Here is a 20,420-nt window from a genome sequence, read left to right on the forward strand (position 1 = left end):
ACAAGATGATTTTAATATATGTCAACTGTTCAATATATACACGTTGTATTGAATTCTATTTGAAAGCCATGGTCATGGTTCATGACCAAAATACCTGCAAATCTAATGTCCATCAACCTCATCTGTGCTTTGTGTGGTAATTAGTAAATGTTAGCATGCTGACATGATATCTGTAAAAACATCAGCATGTTATCATTTAATTGTGACCATGTTAGCATTAGCATTTAGCTCCAAGTGTACAAAATGGATCTCCGTGGATTTTATCATTTTGATTCAGTCTAGAGTCATATAATATGTAGATAATACAAAATATATAAAGGGAACATTTATAAAATCCTTAAAATGTCTACTGTGCTTTTACAATAATTTCTGACAGTATATACCGATATCTGCAAATAAAGACAAAGTCGTGTCACCAAGCATCATGTTTGAATTGATAACGTGACTTTTGGAATTGGTCCACTTCCTGACACTGATAGTGACATTAAATTAGTTTTATTTAAATGTAAGGTGTATAGCTATGAACTGGAAAAGCTCCTATGGATGCTTATGGGTGCTGTTATCATAGGAGTGTTCCCATTATTTGATTCAATCTTTATGCAGTCTATGAAGCAGTTAAAATTGAGCTAGCTGTGCTATATTATAAATTCTTAGTAGAATTTTTTGGGTGGATTTTCCCTTTAACCCATTTTCTGTTTGCCTCAGCGTCTGCTCTGTGAAGAGCTGTCCGCGGTCCTGAACATAAGCTGTGCATGGATCCCTGGTCATGTATGGGGAGGTGGCTTTGTAGTCGCTCACTAACCTGCTTAACCTACTTTCTTCTTGCCGGTCTTTCATCTGTCCACAGAGAGGAAAGTGCTGTAGGACAAATATGGCATACTTCACAACACACACAGTGTCCGTCCAAGCTTTCCAAGCAGCACTGACGGTACCATGCTTTGTTGTATTTCAGTATTCTTACCCTTAATGCATCACTGATCATTTCCCCAATGAAATCCAGCCTCACTCCGAACATGAACTCCTCATGTTCGGCCCATTAACCCAACTGGTAGAAAACGTGTCGGGACGCGCTTGAACCTTCATTGAGATGAATATGACCAAAATAATGACATTTTAAGATCTTAATTGTCCAATTATGTTGACAGCTGTTGTGCTGCATTGCAATGCCAGTTCAATTGCAGTTTCCTAGCAACCAGAGAGGTACAATGCAATGGTTTTCTGCTAAGTGGCATCATTTCCTCTCAGCGAGACTAGACTGTATATTCACAAAACAAATCTGAATCCGCCATGTATGCATGCTTCTTCACCTTTTATGCTAATGTTTCCGACGCTTTACTGCTAACACTGTAATACAGCAGAAACAATCGCAAGTGTGTGTGTTTTGTGATAGGGCGCCCGCTTATATAGACATCCATATGTGTCGTCTGTATACCCTCGAGGTGTGTCAGTGCCTAATAAAATAGCTGTGTTGCTGCAAACAAAATCATTTCAGTTGATTAATGTTCATCCAAAATGCTTCGTCCTGAGCTAATCATTGTACATGCATTCTTTTCAATTAATTAATTATCAAGGGAGGGAGAGAGAGGGGGAAGGCTGGGGGAGGGGAAAGGAGAGTCAGGGGGAAACAGAAAATCCAATCCTGCTGGTCTGAAGTCTCCGAGCAATGGAGCATTAGTCTCATCCTGATGTAATTGGAATGACAATAAGAGTAAAGCCCGCTGATTTCGGGACAGCCTCTAGGCTTGATTTAATGCCCCCTACCCAAACTATACATCCATCTTTTTATCTTTCTCTCCTTACCTTCTCGCAGGCCCCTCCGCTCTCTTCTGTGTTCCTCCCCCACCCTCATGTTCCTCATTGACCAGCTACTGCCATGCATCTCCATCTGTACACTATTAACAGAACAGTAGCTGCATTTTATAATATTTCAAGCCAGAAGGTTAGAAACTCTCACAGAAAGCGTATTTCTTCAGCATTTTACTTACTGCGTATGGCATTTACACACTTGAATGGATGTGTTTTACTCTCACAGAGGTTATGTTTTATTACTGGATTAATATCTCCAGAGAGGAGAGTGCAAAAGAAAGGGCAGACTAAGCAGGTGTATCCAGGCCAGGGTGCTGCATCCCCGGGGTTTGCTGCTGCTCAGTCCCCTGACAGATGGACGGCCAGGGCAATCCTATTACCCCCATGTGTTTAGCTCCTCTTAATGCCAGGGTGGGTTGCATGGCTAATGGAAGGCAATGAATGTTTGAAGTGAGAATCTCATTCTGCTGAATGATCCCCATTTTTTTTTAATAACTGAGGAGATCTAAAAGCTGTGGACAGGCAGTGAAAATTACAACCATGAAGACTTTTGTAGCTCAGCTAGCTTGTCCCACTGAGGGATGTCATATTAAGTCAGCTCAGCCACTAAATAGGCTTTACTGTTTATATTTCATCCATCCTTGTCCAAAGATGAAAAAAGTGACTTTTTAAAAGTCCCATCACTATCTTCAAAAATCTGGACTCAAATTGAGTTGAAATACCTTTTTCATAAAACGTATTATATCACAGCACAGTATCACACAACTCACATGCCATATTGTGGCATTTATGAGTACCCTGACCTGTCCGGAAGATAGTAATATATGTGTCATGCCCGACTGAGACATTTAGTGACTGTACAATAAACCTGGAAATAAAGGGAGCTAAAGACAGCTTTCGGTTGAATCTGAAGACTGACTGCCCACCCGAAACCACTGTGTCCTGCAGTCAAAATGCTCCACAATTTCATCTTTTTGTGCCTCTCATATTGAGCTGGGCACTACTACTGTATATGTCATGAGATAATATAGATTTGTCTGCTGTCAGAGCTTTACATTGTGGCAGCTATTCATTTTAATTTCTACATTGTAAATCAAATAGCGGGAATGCTTTATTTATGACAGTATGGATTATTTAGCCAATGCGTGCCAATATTGGTTGGTTCATCAATCCACCACTTTGGTCCAGACTGAAATAGCTCAACAACTATTGAATGAATTGGCATGAGATTGTGCACAAACATTCTTGGTCCCCAGAGGATACTGACTTGTTCAAAGTGTATGACCAAATACCTACAAAACTAATGTACTCTGTTGTTTAGTGCTAATAATATAAGATTACATATATAACAGGATTATCCACATATCACCCACCCCTACTCCTACCCGTAGACACTGTCAAACTTACAGAAGACATACTATATATGTTTATGGTCTATTTTTGTCTGGAAAACAATTGGAAATCAAATGTTTGCACAAATCATTACAAAACATATCTTTTTGGGCAAATTTAGTGGCATCTATCATGTTTAAAGAGATATCTGATACACTCTGATACAATATCAGGGACTGATTTGCGTAACAAATGTGATTATTTTAACTGTTTAACTGTTCCATTAGTTATACCATATGCATCTCAAAATATGATTAACTATATGGCTCTTAAATATATGTTGTATTGATTTATCTTTATCTCATATTTGTTGGATTAACTGGAGGAAAATAATCAATATTTTAACCTATTTAAACAGGACATTTTCCCAGGGTCGATATTTCCAATGACTGCAATCTCGAACTATGATGGAAATACAGTGAAGGTGGAGTATAACTGTGCTGTGTGGTCAAATACCCATGTGTACATGTCCGTGTATGCTGCTTGGTATGCAGACAGTGTCTTTGCTGCATGTAGACCTACAACGGCATCCCCAGGTCAAGCAATTACCACACATCAAGCAAAGCAATTGGGCATGACTAAAATATCATTGCCATGTGATCGTGTCCCTATGTTTGGGCTGCTAGAGACTAATTTAACCCACTTTGTCCATACGATCGAGGAGAATTGAGGACACGCTCTCCAATTCCGCTGGCCCCCGGAGCATTTACTGCAAGCCTGACACGCAGCAGCTGGGCTGTAGACGCGCCGTGTCTGGTCTCCTACCCAGTGGAGTGGGAGACGGAATGTAATGAGCAAGAGAAGTGAGGTAGCAGAGGAGTACAAGTGGCAGGAGGAAGAGGAAGGGAGCATTAAATGAGCCATGGGGTGCAGAAACTTAAGGCATTTCGAGTGAGGGATCGCAGACTATGCCTGTATCGACTCACTTGCAAGGTCACGTGAATCGATTTGAGAGCAAATGGTTTTCCGGTCACGGTTGTTGCTCCGAGATGCTTTCTGTAGGTATATGAGCCAGGGTGGTCACATTTGGACTTGGCAGGAAAGAGGGGGGAGAGGAGCGGAAGGGGTTAAGGGGAGAGGAGATTGGCATATACGCACAGGGAACGGGACAGAGGCAGGGAGGGAGGCGGCGATTGATCCCAGGCTCTGGCTCCGAGCAGCATTTGCCACTTATTCCCTCATTATACAGTCAAATATCTCGGTGCCTTTAGCTGCCACCCTGGCCCTTCATCTGTCTGTCTCTCCGCCTCATATTTCCCCCCATACCTCCCAACAAAATCTGACAAACCTGAGCCTCTCATCCATGCGGCTTCATTCTACTAAATCCATTGTTTTCACTGATTTAATTTCAATTTCATTCGGTCTTGCTGCTCAGCTGTAACTTAGTCTTTTTGCGGAAGAGGAACGCTCTGTGCTTCTTTTGTTCTTGTAAAGCCTGCTTAAATATTGATAGAGATGGGAAGCACTGCTGACCACTCAGTCAGATCTGAGAGGGTCAAGGATGGCAGAGTTTCTCTGCAGATTTCATTAAGGGGGCAGAGGACTGTAAATATGGAAGCATGTGAATCACAGGCCCTCGCAGACGCTCGAGCAACCTTCATTATCCCGCTGCATGGATAACGCCCTGTAATGTATTCCGATGGAGATGGAGGTTGGAGGGTGATGGGGTGTAAAATAGCATGTGTAGGAAGGCCCTGTTTTTCAGCTATGAGCAGCCTCCCGCCCTCACAGCCAGATACCCATTAGTACAGGAGCAGAGGATTGGATGTGCAAATGGTCCCATGGATTAGAGAGCTAATGCATTTAGGAGAGGGGGCTTCACAATCTCTTTATTGCCGCTGCTGTGTGCGCGTGTGTGTGTGTGTGTGTGATGAGGCTCGTGCAGGGGAGATACCCTGTCCCTTTGTGGACCCTGAGAGATTTAGGGTAAAGTGAGTAGATAAGGGCAGGGATGCACTGCGCGCACAGCCACACCGATGCAACACACACACACACACACACACACACACACACACACACTCATCAAAGCTTACGGCTTGACCAGAAGAAGGCTTGTTGTGTGTGCTGTTATTAAAACTCAGCATGGAAATGAGATCTTTCCAGTAAGAGGCGCAGACGGCGGCCCTGCTAATCTAATTAATCAGCGTCTGGAATTTCTCATTTTCTTCTGCCCTCATTTCTGTCCCTCGTTGTAGCTCACCAGGCTTCTCCCTACACAACTCATCCCCTTCGCCTCTCTCCTTTATGTCCCTCTCTGCCTGGATTTCTCTGAATCCAAACTTCACGCCCCAATCTCAAGCGTTTGGGCAGAAATGTGTCACGTCATGCGCTTCCTATAACACATCTTATAAATCCTCTGTTGTCCTCTCTCTACCTGTTAGTGGCTGCTCTTTGGGAGGCATATAGAAGGTGGCCCAGTGCTCAATCTGCTGGCTGTGAGGATGTATGGATGCCTCTGCAGCAGGATGGAGGGATGGTGATGCAGGATCTACCGGGCTTAAGAGGCAACCTGCTACCAGGCCAGAAGGAAGCTGTCAGCTTTACACTCACCAAACCTTGTAGGTGGTAATCAAGCTGTGCGCAAGCAGAATATGAACTCGTCCTCTGTGTCCGTGGTTCGAGAGAGCGTCACATTTGCTGCTTGTGCTTTTTAAAGAGCCAGCCGCTGGGCAGCATGGGAGGGGCCCTCCTTCGCTGAGGCACAGCAGCAGAAGCAGCACAGTGGGAAACTACAGTACAGCTCTCTGCTCTGCGCACTGTGAGTCAGCTGAGCTGCCGGGATCACAACTGCCGGTGAATGAATGACTGGAGGAGAGAGAGAGAGAGAGAGAGAGAGAGAGAGAGAGAGAGAGAGAGAGAGAGAGAGAGAGAGGAGACCCTGCAGTGTTTGGATACGGAGAAGGCGAACAGTGCTACACTCTGGGGACGATGCGAGAGGCTGACATGGAAATAGTGAAGTGATCGGAACAAGCTTGTTGACGCATAATCCCGCCCGCCCCGCTGGCGCTAGGAGGGGGCAAATCTAGCTTTCCTAAACTCAAATCCTCCACAAGAGATTTACGAAGTGCGCTGCTTCTGCGGGTTCAGCCACCTTCAGGACATTTCCTTTTTCACTTTGACCAGTTGTGTAGTGAAAATCCGCATAGTTTTAATATTTTGGGGAGATGGATATGTCTCTGAAGCAGGGGACCTAATGCGCTATTGTTATTAGAGTATTAAATCGACTGCTGGAATCGGCACTGTCACTGCGCCGCGGACAGTGGGCGGTTGGATGCGCCCTGAGGTGTGGACAGGACCTGCCCGTACATCATCATCATCATCATCACAGGCATTTGATCGAGACTGTGTTGATTACACCGGAGATCTGGAGCCATGACAGGCCCCCCGTTGGTCCCACAGCCCGCCTGCTGACGGTACCGGGCAGGATGGGAGCAGGTCTGCCGCTTTCAGGATCCCGAACGAGCCGATTTATCAATGGAGGAGGAGAGTGACACCCGGAAAATCAACAACAGCTTCCTTCGCGACCACAACTATGCAACCGAAGGTATTTAAACAGATGATGTTGGGAGAAAGACTCCTTTTGAGCTCTTTTACCGGCACATACAATAACCCGAGGCTGCAGCTAGAAGGATGCTAATATCACAGCAAAAATAAGTCACTGCAAAGGAAGATTAAAGGAATCAGAAACAAATTACTATAAAAAAAAAATATTAAAGAAAATATCACGTAGGCCTATATAAATGGCTTGGGTGATAACATAAATATATTATATTAGGCGTTATAGCGACGCTTTTTGGCCCATGAAGTGCGTAAATGCGCATTTAATCACCTCAGATACACTAATCTGCTATCGGGGTATTAAAGGAATATTCCGGTCATGTGTCAACATGGAGCTTGTAACATAGCGTGTGGTGTCAATAGCAGGAGATGATGAGGTGGCTTCTCGTCACACCTGCTATTTTGGGATGACCATTCTGACCGAGGGGAATCAGGGCTTTAATCTGTGTGGACTATGAGCAGCAATGGAATAAAGCCTCTTGTACTGCTGCTTCGGCGTCTACGGGCTATGTAGTATGTGATCAGTTCAAAATGATGCATTATTGATGAAAGAAACGTGTTCACTTCTGTGTTCACTTGTTCTGTGTTCACTTGTTGAAATAATTAGACAGAGAAGGTGCCCTAATTTCAAGAAGCAGTACAGTGAATTTTCTCTCTCTCTCTCTCTCTCTCTCTCTCTCTCTCTCTCTCTCTCTCTCTCTCTCTCTCTCGTTTTTTTTACTGTACATGCTTATAACTGGAGCTTTGAACAATAGCTTTTTTTCTGCAGCATCACAGCTCTAAACTGCTCCTGCCCACGTGCGTGTTTCCTCTTCATTGACCACGCATCAGCACCTTGATGAGCCTGTTAACTAATTGATGCAAGATAGTTCCCTTAATGTCAGTTCCACCAATCAGCTCCACGTCTGCCCCACAAGCTGCTTAGATCACTGGTCAACATAAAACATTGATTTACCAATTTAACACTGTCATACATCATTATATTTGGGTCCCCATTCACTGATTATAATAACTTTATTTAATTATGCAGATTGCTTCTAAATGTTAACTGATGTGCTGATTAGAAATGCTGTTAATAAATTAAACTGAGTGAAAAACTGACTTGCTTTACAGGCCAAACATACTGGCATGTGGTACGTGGTGCATTGCCTATAAATTACACACCAATACTTATTTTGCCAGATTAATACAAGATTTCAGTCAACTTCTGTCGTGTATATGTTGATGTCTATTTTATTTCCATTAATTACAGTAAATAGTTGATTTTTAGGTGTTGTGATGCATTTGGAATAAGTACAGTTAGTGGTCTTTATTGTTCAGTTTAAAGCACAGTTTTAATCATTTGAATTAATAGTCTATGCTACACCCAACCATAAGGTTTGAAAATCTGACAAAACAGAAACATATTTCAGTTTAAAATATGGAGGAGCAGCCTATAATTAAACAACCAAATAGCACGTCTACACATATGATCTAAGTATTTTGATAGAAAAGAATAGATAGAGGGGTGTGGAGGGTACATATGGGCTGTGGGAGGGTTATGTGTGGCTGCAGGGCGGGGAGGAGGGGGGGGCACGCTCAGGTTACTGATGCCACTGCAGGTCAGAGGAGAGACAGTCAAAAGCTCAGAAGACAGTGAGTCTCATTCTCACATGCTGCTGCTTTCCTCAGTGTTTTTTTTCCCTTCTTAATTTAAATATGGGAGAGCATCATCATTTGCTCCGCTCCTGTTCTTACAGATGATTCCCTGTCACTGCTAAACACACTGTCACCGGTTCAGAGCGAGAAGAAGTGAAGTAGGGGGTGGATTTGGGTGTGATGGATAGCTTTGTTTGATGTGGGCGCTGAGATGAAAAACAGGAGGGGATCTTCCTGTCTCTCTGTTTCACTCTTCCATTCATTTGAGCAGGAGAAAGTGGCTGAGAGTTACCCAGGGTGTAAAATGTGTCCCCTAAAAGCAGAGGACTGTCTGGTCTGCGACCCATCTGTGCTTTTCAAACAAGGAACGTCTACTTTTGTTATTTTTTATTGCTGTAATTTACGACTGATCGTCACACCTCATATACCATGAATGAGTGTGTGTGTGTGTGTGTGTGTGTGTGTGTGTGTGTGTGTGTGTGTGTGTGTGTGTGTGTGTGTGTGTGTGTGTGTGTGCCCATTCACACGCTCGCATCCCTGTCTCCTAAAGTGGTATGAAGTCAGTGTGAAGCCAAAGATCATACATCCCAGTGTCTGGGTCCTCATAAATTCACCAAAGTGCACATGCTCCATCAGGCCCGGTCCGTTCAGACCACACACAAACACACCGTCTCACATACACATGTCCCAGTGGTGGCGGGCTGGTATGGGATTTCCCTCAGGCCGTGCTTGCCCACAGCAGCAGGACACTTTAATGATGTCACATTTTAATGATGTCACTCGCGCTGACCTTTGGTTTGCACCAATCCCACGCCTCAGTGGGTCTGTGGGCGGCTACATTGACTTTGGGTGTATGTGCGCACTGTGAGTAAAGCTGTGCTGGTCCTTCATAGTTGGAAATTAAAAAACTAAAAAGTCTTCTCAACCTTCATGCAAACATTTCCAGATTCATCATTTTTGTCTAGATGAAAGAAAATGGCATTACAGTCTGATTTGCATTCGCCAGCACCCTGCAGATGACACGTTGCTAATGGTGATAGAATGGATGGTGTGTGTCTCACTGCAGCTGTGTATATCAGTGTGTGTTAAGTCAATGGACTGTTACGCTGCTACAACATGAGTCTCAGCTAATTTTCATAATCTGCACCTTGGATGTTCCTTTAATGGATGAAATTGTCACACAGCACCACACCACTTGGGGTGTAGAAATGTAAATGGTTTCCTCGCTGTGAGGCAGGGCCCTAACCTAATGTCTGCTTTGGTATTGATTTCTGGTCCTTTACAATTTAGCTACCGGAACAATGGCCTAAAGATCTATTGGTAGGACATGTAATCCCTTCCACCTTCTCTCCCCCTTCCCCCTCGTTTCTCTCATTTTCCCTGACTGCTTATGTGTCTTTCTGATGCGAGTACAAGCTTGTGTGTGATGTGACCCCTCTAGACCCGCCGAATACTGATGCAGTCCCGCAACATAGAGCTCACAGCCTTTACTGCAGCTGCTGATGAGAGCAGAGCATTGCCTACGGTTGCCTGTGCCAAGGCAAACGGCCTGGGGCCACACTTTAGGACCCCGGCATAAAAAGATTTAGCCCAGCATACCCCCAGGTCCCATCCATTATTCACTGCGAAACACTCAAAACGCCCGAACCCCGCCTCGGCACATAGCGCAAGAAAGATAATGTCCTTGTGTGTGTATGGGGGTTTGTGTGGGGGCGGGTGCTTAATGGCAAGCTGTGAAGTTGGGGCGAGTCACACTCCTTATTCAGCAGCTGCTTTCATCCCCCTGATTAGCTTCTTATTAAGTCTGCAGCTCGATGAAAATTTAATGAGAATTTATTAAAGAATACCCGCGGTGTTGCTACTGTAGGACGATCTCAAAAAAATATACTATTTCTCAACTATGATAGATGTACTGTACGTGAGTCATTCGGCGCAGTGCTAGCCTGGAGGGTAAAGCACTGTTTGACCTTTCTGGACTTCATAATGGGATACATTTGTAAGTTTTGATAGCTAATTCCTGTGTCCTGTCGAGGAAGCAGCGTCACTCGGACCCTTTCATGCTTTGGTGATAAGGTCACTGCAGATACAGGATTTCAGTCTGTTCAGCAGCCATCTAATGTTTGATTCCCTCCAGCCTTGGCAACAGGAAGATGAAAGGGATCGCACCAAAGCAACGCAGACAGATAGAGAGGGCAGAGACAGCTTTTGTTTTGGTGTTGGATTATAATTCTATGCACCCCCACTTCCCCACCATCCCCCTCCTGCATCTTCAATTTCTAAGAGAATACCAAATAACAAGCATCTGAAACCATCTCGCTTGGTATTCATGTAAGCGCATGCAGGAATCGATCGCCGAGTTCACCGCTTTCCCCCACTTCTTCTCGTTTTGCCCTGTCCTGTCCTGTGTCCGTAGTCAGATGTGTGCCACGCCGATGTGTTAATGAAGTGTGAGAAGTGAAGCAGTAACACGTCTCGCCCATTTCACCCTCAACTCCCTGGAGTGTGGGGATACAGAAAAGCAAGCACACACGCGCACACAAAAGAAAGACTACACACACACACACACACACACACACACACACACACACACACACATTCTGTCTCATTCTCAAGGGGCTGATCCTGGAGAAATCAGGTTAATTAGCTTGTTCACTCCAGATCTTACAAAGAGTCATGCTCTTCAGATGAAGGGAGCAGCATTGTGCTCTGTTGCTTTGTGTGCAGCTATTAAAGCCTAATAAACCCTTAATCATATGGCCGGGCACCGGACCAGTAGGTAACAGGGTTTATTCAAAATTTCGATTGATATGCGTTGTTTGTGGCGAGAAAGAAGCCGTTACCAGTCGCCTATTCGGCACGGAAATGGTGAATCGAATTTGTTATACGTTTGTGTTCATGGTTCTGAAAAAAGACAAAGTGCAGATTGATTCATATTGTTGATTATCGTGGGAGGGACAAGGGCGGTGAGTGAAAGAGAGTGCGAGAACGGACCTGAATTATCCCCCAGCCTGATCCTTTGACGCAGGCAGCTCAGCACAAGTGCTGTAATCCTCTCCTCTCCACGTCTACCGCTAACAAAGCATTTACACGACACCATGTTGCTCACGTCCCTCCCTCTACCTGGAATTCTTGCACACCACTTACGCAACTAGCTTTCCATGCAGTCACACCATTTTGGGTCTGACTGTCTTACACAACCCTCCAATGCCACAGGATCAAGCCCTCAGTTTGTTTATTTGTTTTTTTTCCCTGACAGGATTACATGTTGTCTAGAGGTTAGCCAGGGTGCTCCTATTTTGGTCTTTGCTGTAGTCTGTACTGATGAGACGCACTGTACGATCTTTTATCGACCTACTTACCTCCCCAGACTTCCCCCCTCTTTTCTTTTAGTGGCCCTCTCTGTTATGCGTGATAGATGTTGCATGCACGGGCTTCTATAAATACATTCAATATCCTCGCTCCCCGCCCTCCGTTTCTGGCTCCTCGTACACGCTTTTCATTCCAGAATCAATGCACATCTATGTTTCCATCCAACGGGTTTGAGTCTCGATTCTATATTGCATGCCAAAGGGGAGTTATTGAGGGTCAGATCGGTGGACAGAAACAGATAGGAGCCTGTGTTATTTCAGTCGTATACACAGTTACAGTTGCACACACACACACACACATCACAGCAGCGGGCTTTGTCTGTGTTATTACTGGTGATGGATGTGTGTTATCTTGAGCATCCCTCTGATGCATCAAGAAGCGCTGACCTGTCCATGTCAGACCTGGCTGGCCACAGGATTTATGGGCCTCATCTGGTTATGGTCGGCTGATGAAGCTGTGCGTGAGAGATAGTGTGTGTGTGTGTGTGTGTGTGTGTGTGTGTGTGTGTGTGTGTGTGTGTGTGTGTGTGTGTGTGTGTAAGTACACATGTGATCAGCCGGATCATCAACCTGCTGCTACTACTACTACCAGTTCACTTGGAACCTGCTGATGCTCACGTAATAGAAATCGGATCTGGTGGCGAGCGAAAATCACGACAGGCCCCGCCCACCTGCTAGCCAGCTTGTTTCCTTTATTGAAAGTTTATCTGAAAACACTGTACGTTGCCATTTTGACACAGTTCCATCAGTGACTGAGGTAGATTGCCTCGTCTGCTTTGAATACATTTGCATGAGGAAAAACTCATTTGGGGAAGCATTCCATCACGTTACTCGGGAGTTTCAGCTTCACTGGCTCCCACCGATTCTTCATTCAGCGAGATGATTGAAGGATGTGTTCGTGTGTAAACTCGTTAAATGGCACCCATCAATTGCTGTTTCTCCTCAGTGACTTAATAGGCTGATGATGAGGAAAGGAGAGAGGGGGAGACAGAAAAAAGTATGGAGGGCAAAAAGAGATAGAGAGAGAGAGAGAGAGAGAGAGAGAGAGAGAGAGAGAGAGAGAGAGAAAGAAAGAGAAGATTCGAGAATGCTGACTGCAAAGCTGCTTCCATTCGATTCACAGCAGTGGCTTTGGTCTGATGGTGTTGGAAGTGACCATTGTGTGTGTGTGTGTGTGTGTGTGTGTGTGTGTGTGTGTGTGTGTGTGTGTGTGGAGGGGTACTCCACTCCACATATCTGTGCATGCAGATACAGAAAGAGAGATAACTACGGTGTCTGTCTGTGCAACGATATGGTGTGTCAGTGGGGTACTCCACAGATGTAATTAGGTCAGAGTGTGTCTTGTCTGTGAAACATTAATTAGTTTCTAGATTCAAATATGATTAGGATCCCCCCCCCCCCACCACACACACACACACACCTCAAGCCATTATCAACACATAAGACATAAGAATCCCTATGGTGTCTTTCACGTCAACAATTAAATTAAACAAGGGAAAGGGAAAGACACACACACACACACACACACACACACACTCATACGTTCGAAGACACTTCGACACTCATTCCCACCATGCACAGCAGCTTTATGTGAAGAATGAGCCTGTCTACAGGGACTCTATTGTCTGAAGTTGTGTGCTGCATTGAACAGCGCACACTCCCCCAGATGCAGTAGCAGGTTTTCACTCTATTGCAGCACTCGCTCTGTCTGCTGAATTACAGCTAGCATCAGCAACTAAGTCTGAGAGCTATTGGCACACGCGCACACATACACCCCTCCGACTGCCGCTAGAGATGGAAACAGTCTCCATGGCAACATTCCCCTCTCCTGTTCAGCGCTCCGCCAGTAGCAGGTCCACTGAGGGCGTGGGGGTACAAAACAACAAGCTCTTTCTCTTTCTCTTTCTCTCTCTGTCTGTCTGTCTAATATTATTGTCACTGTTAAACAGAGGGCTAGCCTCTGCTGTGGTGTGTGTGTGTGACAGACATTATGCTATGCCTTTTTAGCCCGGGGCTGTATAATAATTACAGTCACCATTAGCCTCTCCTAAATCCAGGCAGATGTATGTCTTTGAGAAGGAGAGGAAGAGCTACCTTAAGGGTAGGTGTCTGTTATTTACTTTTGGAGGAACTGGAGCTGTGCAGAGACATAGACAAATGTTGGCAATGGAGTATAAATATGGCAAATATATCATATTGCTCTTATAGTTTTGTTACCCTTTTGACTGTACTGCATAGATTAAAAGTAGAAAAAAGTGTGCTACACATGCATAGACATACTGTATATCAGCTGCAAAAAGTGAATGGTTTCAAGGTTTATGTTTTTTAATGAAGGAGCAGGAGAGTCACTGAGCAGCACAGGGTCTCGCAGCCGGGAGGAGAGAGTTGAATGGCGTTATTAGTGTGGCAGCAGCGTCCTTTAAAAAGCAGGAGTTCAACTAAATGACACAAATTGGCTCACTTCAGTCAGACGAGGGGCTGAATTAGTTGATATCATGCAGTGAGTCATTCAGTGGCGTCTCCTAACCCATATTACACCAAACTAGGGTATCTGTGCCGGAGAGTCCTCTGTGATTTCGTCACGAGATTCCCCCCTCCCTTCCCTTGACATGCTTTTTCTAGAAGTCACTCTACCAGATCTCACTGAAAGGTCTTTCTTTCTGTCTGACTGATACCTTGACAGCTTTGTGTATACGTCCACACTGACATTTTCTCCCCCTCTCTGCTCTGCTTCCTGTGTTGCAGCTGACATTATCTCAACGGTTGAGTTTAACTCATCGGGGGAGCTGCTGGCCACCGGGGATAAAGGAGGCAGAGTGGTTGTCTTCCAGAGGGAACAGGAGGTAGGAAATGCCAACAATGCAACACTAATTATGCTGCCCTTCTGCTGGGAGGGTTTGACAGCCTTGCAACATTGAAGTTGAGGTGTTTACTTTTAGATAACTAGCTAGTAAAAAGGTTAATTTGAAAAGGATAGCTAGCTGTAAATTCAGCAGCAAATATCTAAAAACCACAAACAACAAAAATCTCTTTGAGAGCTAAGAAGCTTCGGTGGGGCCATCATCCATGTTACATGGAGTGGTATTGTTTAAAACCACCTAAATGTATTATGAATTCCAGTTAAGATGCCAAGGTTTCCAATAATACCAAATACATCTGAATTATGCTGAATTACAGAGAAATGTGTGCAGATGGTGCATTGTACATCTAGAATTTTACATTTCATTTAATGGAGAAGCCATAAAGATATAGCATCTTGGAACTGGCTATTAATTCAATATGAATGTGCAAAAATACTGTAGCTGCTATGGAGTGCTAGAACAAGCAAATAATGACAATAAAACAAAGCATAAATACAGTATATGTGTGTTAACGCTAGCGGCTCTATGGGGCTGTACTAGGTACACATCAGAGCTTTGCTCTAACACTAGCATCAGCATGCCCAGACAGCCACAGTGACCATGCTAACAGGCTGATGTTTAGCAAATATAATGTTTACCATGTTCACCGTCTTAGTTTAGCATGCTAATATTTGCTAATTAGAACTAAACACAAAGTGAAACTGAGGCCGATGAGACAAAATTAATTTGTCACGTTTGTGATCATAAACAAAAGTATTATAGATTTAACCTGAGGATGGCTCAAGCCGCTAACACGGCTACAATATTTGATCTCACTTTGACGCTACTTAAGGGGAAGTTTAAGGAGACTAGAATGTGTACCAACCAGAAATGCTTTCTTTTTCTCAAACGTTGCACATCTTGTTGAGGAAGTCTTTACAACAAATTTGTGGGAAACAACATTTGATCTTGTGAAGTTAACAGCAAACAGATCAATCTCTCACCATGTTTCTCTTCTTGCAGAGTAAGAGCCAGCCCCAGCGTCGAGGGGAGTACAATGTTTACAGCACATTCCAGAGCCACGAGCCAGAGTTTGACTACCTGAAGAGTTTGGAGATTGAGGAGAAGATCAACAAGATCAAATGGCTTCCTCAGCAGAACGCCGCCTACTTCCTTCTCTCCACCAACGGTCAGTCAGTTAGCTAAGGCGGCCCCCGCTGCTGTGGGAAAAAATGGACAACGAGACCATTAATCTGTCATGAGAGCATGTTCAGATGTGGGCAGAGTGTTGTTGTTAACGGTGTCAAGTAGAGGCATGATTCATTCCTCACTTTGCAGAATGAACAGATATACAGTTGATGTAAGAGATGTTATTAATATCACATAAAAATGTCTTTTTGACCATCAGTGTGAATGTATTGGTGTTTTCGCTTGACTGAGCAAGTGCCACCAGCAGAAGCGTTTCAGATTGAGAACTTCATGCATGGCTGCCACAGCAGGAACACACACACACACACACACACACACATCAAAGCATGTGCCACCACACACCATACATGCACGCCAGCTCAAACAGACACACACACACACACACACACACACACACACACACACACATCAGCGAGAGAGACGTCTCGCAGATCGTGGGCTTCATGCATGGCTGCTACAGAAGTGCTAGCGGTGGCTGGAGCAGATGGTGGAGGGTCCTGTGGCGATGGCCTCGCTGCTCTGACACCAATATTCACAGCGGAAATTAAAAGAAAAAAAAAAAAAAGAAGGCAACAACCTGACTGCTGCCGCCATCCCCCTCTCCAGACAGACAGAGAAGATGGGATGTAACTGGTGTTTGTGTGGCGCAGAACTGAAAAGCGCCCAGATGGCTTTTTCAGGGGGGAGCGCATACTGCAGCCTGGAAATGTAGTCAACATGTAGATTGATATCAGTGACATCAGAATGTACACAGGAGCCGCCATTCATCATTCCCGCTGGCTCCTGACCAGATACATGCCAGATTGGCCGCCCAACCCCCTGCATCCATCTTGTGTCTGAGATTCACTGTCGTGAGCCATGATCTAACTGTATTTTGTGTTTGTGTGTGTGTGTCTGTGTGTGTTTGTGTGATGTATCCATTCCAGACAAGACAGTGAAGCTGTGGAAAATCAGCGAGAGAGACAAGCGTCCGGAGGGCTACAACCTGAAGGATGATGATGGACGGATCAGAGACCCATCGACAATCACCTCGCTACGGGTAAAGGGGTCATACAAAACTATCAAAAATGTCACATGGAGTCAAAGAAATGGCTCCAAGTCATGTCTACCTGGTGTTAAATGTTCTGAGTCAAATATCAGGTTATGATGTGAAGAAGAGGAACATTTCAGAAAATTCCAGATTAACCTTAAATGGAAAGAAAAACAATAACAATTCAAACTACAGTCTGATGGCCTCTTAAAGAGACACCTGGGTAGCTTAGTTTTGCATTACGACTGAAAACAGGGAGACAGCTAGCCTCACCCCACCTGGTAGGTGAATTTTGCTACCTTTGGAAAGAGCCACGTTAGCTGTTTCCCTTGTTTCAAGTCTTTATGCTAAGCTAAGCTAACTGACTGCCATCATTCATTTTATAATTAACACCTGCTTCTCCGACTGGGACATGTCAAAATGTTTTCTGTGACAAAGGTCTATCATATGTTTGCACATTGATTAGTCCAAATACGTACAGCTCAGATAAGCTGATTAAATAGAAATTGAGCATTTGGTCTTCATGCTATGATAGCCTTTAATCATACATAAATTCTTAGCAAAGCATTCTGTATGACTGCACCGTATCTGTCAAAGCTGACACCGTTTTCCCTGTAATATCTGCTCACTTTCAATACTGATGAATGACACTCACACCAGCAAACACACAATTTTGAACTTACACTGGCAGAAGAAAGTGAGAATGAGTGATCGATATGTTCACTGAGGTGAAGACCATGAAGGGATCATCCTCTCTGCCCCCCCCCCCCCCTCTCAGTCTTATCACTTCCCTACCTCTTTAATTTTCACACAAAGCAGGCAGGCACGTAGCACAGTGTGTGTGTGTGTGTGTATATGTGTGTGTTTGTGTGTGTCTGTCATAGTAGATTAGTGCTGTGTTCAGCATGTCTGTCCCTCTTTGTCTGGCTGGCCAGGGGATCATAGCAACCTGGAGGACAGGCCGGGACTGTGGCAATCCTGTTTAGAGGCTGTGAAATCTGCGCATGGGGGGGGGGGGGGGGCGCGGAGGAAAGGGAGGAGGAAAGGGAAGAGCTTCGAAAAAATTATTCCAAAATGTAGCCAAAAGAACAAACAATAAAAAACTCTTTGTTTGCATTGTGTAAAGCCTATGATTCAGTATCTCCTGAAAACACAAAGGATGGACTTTTTGCGTTTTATCCGATTGCTGCTTTAAAAGAGGAAAGTGCTTTAAAATGATGTTGTGAATAGATTTCTAGGGAATATTTATTACTTTTTAAAGCAGAAATATCTTCTACTAAAATATTCGGCTTTACATTTTGTGAGGAGGAGAATCTATGAATCTTTCGAAGGTGCAGGAGCCAGCTGAACAGTGTAACTGTCAATGTTAGGGGGTTATGGGTTAATACGGTCCGTGTCTCTCTGGACGGCCGGTGAAAGACATGGAAATGAAGTGACACCCATGGAGATACAGCAGCCTGCTGGGCCGCCATGTCTTTCTGTCAGTGCCAGCAACGGACGAGAGAAAAAGAGAAGAAGCAGTCGATTTGTTCTCCTCTCTCGCTCCCCTCCCATCTCTCTTTGTCTGTGTTTTATCTGGCCAACGGGGGGCTGCATGCAGACTGGGGCTGGGTGGCTTTGAAGCCCGAGCAGCACTGTGTATGTGTGTATGTGTGTATGTGTGTGTGTGTGTGTGTGTGTGTGTGTGTGTGTGTGTGTGTGTGTGTGTGTGTGTGTGTGTGTGAGCTCGTCTTAATTCTGCAGAGTTCAGTTATCATTCCTCAGCAGGGCCTAGCGATGCCCTCGGGCCATCTCTCTTTCCACCTCCTTCACGTTCTCTGTTTTCTTGCTTTCTCTTACATGCAAACATGAGAGCAGGAGTGACTTCTTCAGCACTTTCATGAGACAGAGCAAGAGGGAGGGAGGGAGGGAGGGAGAAAGAGAGGGAGGCAGGCATGATCTCCGAGTAGCCGGTGTAGCAAACAGATATTCACATTCTGATTGAACCGGCTCATCAAACAGCCTCTGAGCCCCTCAGTCACTGTCTCTGTTTCATTAAGATTTGTGGAGTAAATGTCATGTGAATCCCTGGAGTCATCTGTTTGTGGTTCTCACACACACACTCACACACGCACACACACACACACACACACACACACACACACACACACACACACACACACACACACACACACACATTTCACACACACTAAATTCATGCCCACCATGTGCATTTACATTTGCACAGATAAATATATAGGAAGGCCTCGAGGAACCCAGCCTCAATGAACAAAAGATACTGAATCAGTGTTACAAAACCCATCAAAGCTTTCGAGATTAATTTCTTGCATATTCTTTCTGTGTTTCTTTACATGTGCTCCCCTCCAACCTAACTGACCTGTTTTCACCAATAGGTGCCGGTGCTGCAGCCAATGGACTTGATGGTTGAGGCTACAGCCAGGCGGGTATTCAGCAATGCTCACACTTACCACATCAACTCCATCTCTGTCAACTCCGACCTTCAGACTTACATCTCCACCGACGACCTCAGGGTGAACCTGTGGAACCTGGAAATCACAGATCGCAGCTTCAGTATCCTCTCACTCGGGTCTTGTTTGGGAACTAAAAATGTGGAAAAAAGTGATGAAAAGTAACCATGCTATTCAAATCTGTTTGTACAGAAAATGTGTCCCTTTTTTCAGCGCTAAATACTGATGGTATACACAGTGTTGGTCTAAATGGCCACAGTAGCTGTCTTAAAATTGTAGTTGTTCCTTAGTGCCTTTCTCAGACATTGTGGACATCAAGCCAGCCAACATGGAGGAGCTGACGGAGGTGATCACCTCAGCAGAGTTTCATCCCCAGCAGTGTCACACCTTTGCCTACAGCAGCAGCAAGGGCTCAATACGCCTCTGTGACATGAGAGAGGCCGCGCTCTGCGACAAACACTGCAAATGTGAGTACAAGTAGAGTGCATCATGGGAAAAATGATAAAAGAGTGACGAGAAAGATCAAAAAGTTTTCTTTATAGATTTTATTTCATGTGAAAATATTCTATAATGTTAACTATTATTTTTATTGTATGGTGCTTCATTGTGTATTTTGTGGCATAGCCACCAAAAAATGTTTTATTGGATTTCTTTTTTATAGTTGCTTTATTCATTTAATCATTTTATATTCTGTATCATCTAAATGTTGCTTCAAAGCCTTCTATCCAGCAAGCATCTGCATAGAATATATATTATATATATATAATGAACAAAAAGGGAGGAACAGAAGAGAGTGGATGGGGTTCATCTAAATCTTTAAATACTAGATAATGATGGAAGTAGGAGAACAGAAAGACTTTTAACATGGTTCAACATGGTGGAACCCTGGTTGCGAATTCACACTCATTTTTTTTATGCTTCAGCGCCACCTTTGTGTGGCTCAATATGCCAGGATTGATAACCCATCAATAATTCTCGCTGTATGTTTCAAACAATGAATGGCCTTTTCTAAAGCTTAGCATCACATGCGTATGCTGAAATGAATAATGGATACGTTGACATTTTCTCTGGAAAATCAATGGCTTAAGAGCAATCGCATTAGTCCCTCATG

General features: G+C 44.4%; 1 protein-coding gene across 2 annotated transcripts in view; it reads left to right on the forward strand.

Moving 5' to 3' along the window:
- LOC137875326 (serine/threonine-protein phosphatase 2A 55 kDa regulatory subunit B beta isoform) overlaps positions 1 to 20,420 on the forward strand; it is a 38,383-nt gene that overhangs the window by 13,098 nt on the left and 4,865 nt on the right. Inside the window, exons 1-6 of one of the 2 annotated variants that reach the window (XM_068714463.1) lie at positions 5,938 to 6,742; positions 14,508 to 14,605; positions 15,626 to 15,791; positions 16,738 to 16,850; positions 19,235 to 19,412; positions 19,612 to 19,776. In XM_068714463.1, coding sequence (XP_068570564.1) covers positions 6,673 to 6,742; positions 14,508 to 14,605; positions 15,626 to 15,791; positions 16,738 to 16,850; positions 19,235 to 19,412; positions 19,612 to 19,776 — 790 coding nt within the window. In that variant the 5' untranslated portion in view covers positions 5,938 to 6,672. Of the gene's footprint in view, positions 1 to 5,937; positions 6,743 to 14,507; positions 14,606 to 15,625; positions 15,792 to 16,737; positions 16,851 to 19,234; positions 19,413 to 19,611; positions 19,777 to 20,420 lie in introns of those variants that run through there. The other variant, XM_068714462.1, reaches the window with a different exon arrangement.

This window comes from Cebidichthys violaceus, unplaced genomic scaffold (genome assembly GCF_023349555.1).
Source record: "Cebidichthys violaceus isolate CVI_PGR_0920_01 unplaced genomic scaffold, fCebVio1.0.p SCAF_2, whole genome shotgun sequence".
NCBI lineage: Eukaryota > Metazoa > Chordata > Actinopteri > Perciformes > Stichaeidae > Cebidichthys > Cebidichthys violaceus.